The sequence below is a fragment of the Caloenas nicobarica genome, chromosome 14 (assembly GCF_036013445.1).
Source record: "Caloenas nicobarica isolate bCalNic1 chromosome 14, bCalNic1.hap1, whole genome shotgun sequence".
Classification (NCBI taxonomy): Eukaryota; Metazoa; Chordata; class Aves; order Columbiformes; family Columbidae; genus Caloenas; species Caloenas nicobarica.
In genome coordinates, this window is record NC_088258.1 from 1428715 (window position 1) to 1431487 (window position 2773).

General features: G+C 63.8%; 1 protein-coding gene across 1 annotated transcript; it reads right to left on the reverse strand.

Moving 5' to 3' along the window:
* Positions 1–319: 319 nt before the first annotated feature.
* Positions 320–2531, reverse strand: NPW (neuropeptide W). Its single transcript, XM_065645132.1, has 2 exons — positions 2139–2531; positions 320–681 (listed from the first exon to the last, which is right to left on the reverse strand). Exons 1-2 carry the CDS (start codon positions 2529–2531, stop codon positions 646–648), a joined length of 429 nt encoding a protein of 142 aa, XP_065501204.1. The 3' UTR covers positions 320–645.
* Positions 2532–2773: the final 242 nt, after the last annotated feature.

Genomic DNA, 2773 nt, shown 5'->3' on the forward strand with positions numbered 1-2773 from the left:
TGAACAACTAGAGCAGGGAGGACTTGCAGAGCTTTTGCTCAGCCCAGTCGAGGAAAGATTTCTAACTTTGTCATCTTAATTGACACTCAGCCTGGCAGCAACTCCCCGACGGGCAGTAAAAGAGATTTACTGTAAAGCTGCAGAAGAAACTCTGTCAAGGAGTTAAATCATGTCAGAAAAATCTGGGAGTTACCCGACCACTGAAGTGCCTGCCCCGTGCGGAGCCGTACTAGGTTTTGCTTAAAAAAAAAAGCACAGCACAATGAAACCAAAGTTTCCTTTGATCAATTCTCATTTTAATGAGGGCAGGTTCCTAGGAAGCAAACAGTACATGTTTGTATCATATTGCGAACAAGCTAGTACAGAAATCTAAAAAAAATAAAGAAAAATAAATATCTTCCCTGTTTATTTCTCCCCAAGTTTATAGCACTAGGTTGACCTGAAAACAAGATGAATTTACCACCGTGTCTGGACAGCGGCCACGAAAAATCAGATTTGTTGGAATGCAATTGTCTGTATGGTTTCAGAGAGGTCAGAGTACCAGGAGATCTGCTGCTGAGACTCTTCCTCACCAGCTGGGTGAACAGGTTCCACCTCGGGCAGTCCACACTCCTCCGGCGCTGTGGGCACCTCTGCCGGGCCCCTTCAGCGGATCAGAGCCACGTCTTCAAGCGGCAGAAGCTGAAAGGAAAAGAGGGGCTGAGTTGTTTCGGAGCCTCAACTGAGCATCCAGCTGCGCACCCGCGTCCTGCCGTCCCCTCCCTCCCCACGTGGAACCACATTTCCCTCTGCACAGAGCTTAAACCACCACTGCGCTCACACTAGTCATGAGATATTCTCCTCCGTGGGCTCAGATCCAGCCGGTGGGGACTGTGGGCTCCCTTTCTGCTGCCGTGCAGGCAGATCAAGCCCTGTGCAGACACCCAAATACGAGGCTTGGACCTGCTGCGAGGTTTCTGTGGAAATCTGGCTGTAAAATCAGAGGGATGCACACAAGTCCGCAGGTCCAGAGCCCGCACCACGGTACCAGGACTGCTCTGCCCACACGCAGCCAGGCTGCGGGAGGTAACAGGACAGGGCTGAGCTCACCTGTCTGTGCTTTCCCTAAAAAGACACTCATCCCAGATTTCCTCCAGAAAACAAAGCAGGCGAGGAATACAGCTACATATTTCAGGGCCTGATCCAACAGCCAAAAGCCCCCGTGGATTTCAGCTGGATGCCGGCTCCAGCTTTACATAAGAGGAAAGAAATGCAAGGTCTGGAAGCTGCCCCGAGCCAGTCCCACGCAGCCTGGCTGAGCCCGGCAGGCAGGGAGGGGGGTCCCGCGAGGGGCCAGGCCGGGGGCGCCCCGTGGCCACCCCTCCGACACCGGCACCTCGGTCCTGCGGGTGCAGGTTGCAACACCCCAAATGGAGGGCACAGAATCATCCGTCTCCTTTGTCTGCCCTGAAGACAAAGTGCAGCTCCCCCGAACACATCCCATGGAGAGGAGGAATGACTGCCCCCTCCTCCCGTCCTGCTTTGCGGGGTGCAACAAACCTTGTGGTTCAAGTTTAACAATGCGGCAGAGGCTCAACTAGTGCAGTCGCACTCACGCAGCAGGGACGGGGCTGTGAACCCCCCGGGACCCGGGCTGGCCCGCAGGGTCGGGGCTCCCCTCGCTCACCACACCCTCCCTGCCCAGACCGGCCTGGGGTGCAGAAGATGGTGCAGGTGTCGGGGGGCAGTTCCCCACATCTGGGTGATGCCATGGGGCAGCCTAGCTCTCTGCGTGGGGCATCCCGAAACGCGGGTGCCTGAGGTATGAGAAACCACAGCAATGCTCCATGCAGTCCTGGTGAAACCCCCCACGGCTCCATATACCCCCAGTTACCTGGTGAACCCCCTCCCAAGGCTCCATGCACCCCCGTTACCTGGTGAAGCCCCCTTAAGGCTCTGTGCACCCAAGTTACCTGGTGAACCCCCCCAGCACCCCCGGGTGCCGCAGAGAGACCGCAGCAGAACCCCAGCACCCCAGGCACAGCTGGCGCCCCTCAAGCATCCTGGGGCGCTGTGGAGACACCGCGCCCCCCCGGCCCCGGCGACACCCCCAGTGACACCCCGGGCTCCACCGCCCCCCGCCCGCCCCTCGGGGTTACCTGAGCTCCGCGGGGGCCGGGCGGGGGCCGGGCAGGGGCCGGGCGGGGGCCGCCCCAGCCCCATCCCCGCCGGAGCAGGCGCTGCAGGAGGCGGGCGGGCGGCGGTGGCGGCGGGGCGGGCGGGGGGCTCTGCGCGGCGGGGCGGCCCGGGGGCGGCGGGGCGGCGGCGGGCGCGGCTCCCCCGGGGCGGCGCGGGGGCTCGGCCGGCAGCTCCCGGCGCCAAAGGTAGGGGGAGCGGCGGACGCCCATGAGCAGCCCCGAGGCGCGTCCCACGGTGTGGTACCGGGGGCTGGCGACGTGCTTGTACCAGGCGCCCGCCGGGGCCGCCGGCAGCATCAGCCCCAGCAGCATCAGGGCGCCCCAGGCGCCCCCCGACAGCTGTCCCCTCGCCATCGCGTCCGGCTGCGGGCGGGCAGGGGTGCGGGCAGGAGTGCGGGCAGGGGCGCGGGCAGGGGCGCGGGCAGGAGTGCGGGCAGGGGCGCGGGCAGGGGTGCAGCCCGGCCCCGGGCGCCCCGGCGAAGGCTGCCCCGCGCCCGCGCCCCGCCGGTTTATACGGCCGTCGGGAGGGGCACCCCGCGGCTCCGCCCCGGCAGCCCCCGGCCGCCCCGCTGCCAGCCCCGGCCCCCCGCACCTCC

Bases quoted from the DNA above. Each gene is read 5' to 3' on its own strand.
- NPW (XM_065645132.1), bottom strand. From the start codon at position 2,531: ATGGCGAGGGGACAGCTGTCGGGGGGCGCCTGGGGCGCCCTGATGCTG. The intron at 682-2,138 runs GTAACCCCGAGG...TTTTCCTTTCAG, and splicing joins CCGGCCCCCGCGGAGCTCAG to CTTCTGCCGCTTGAAGACGT.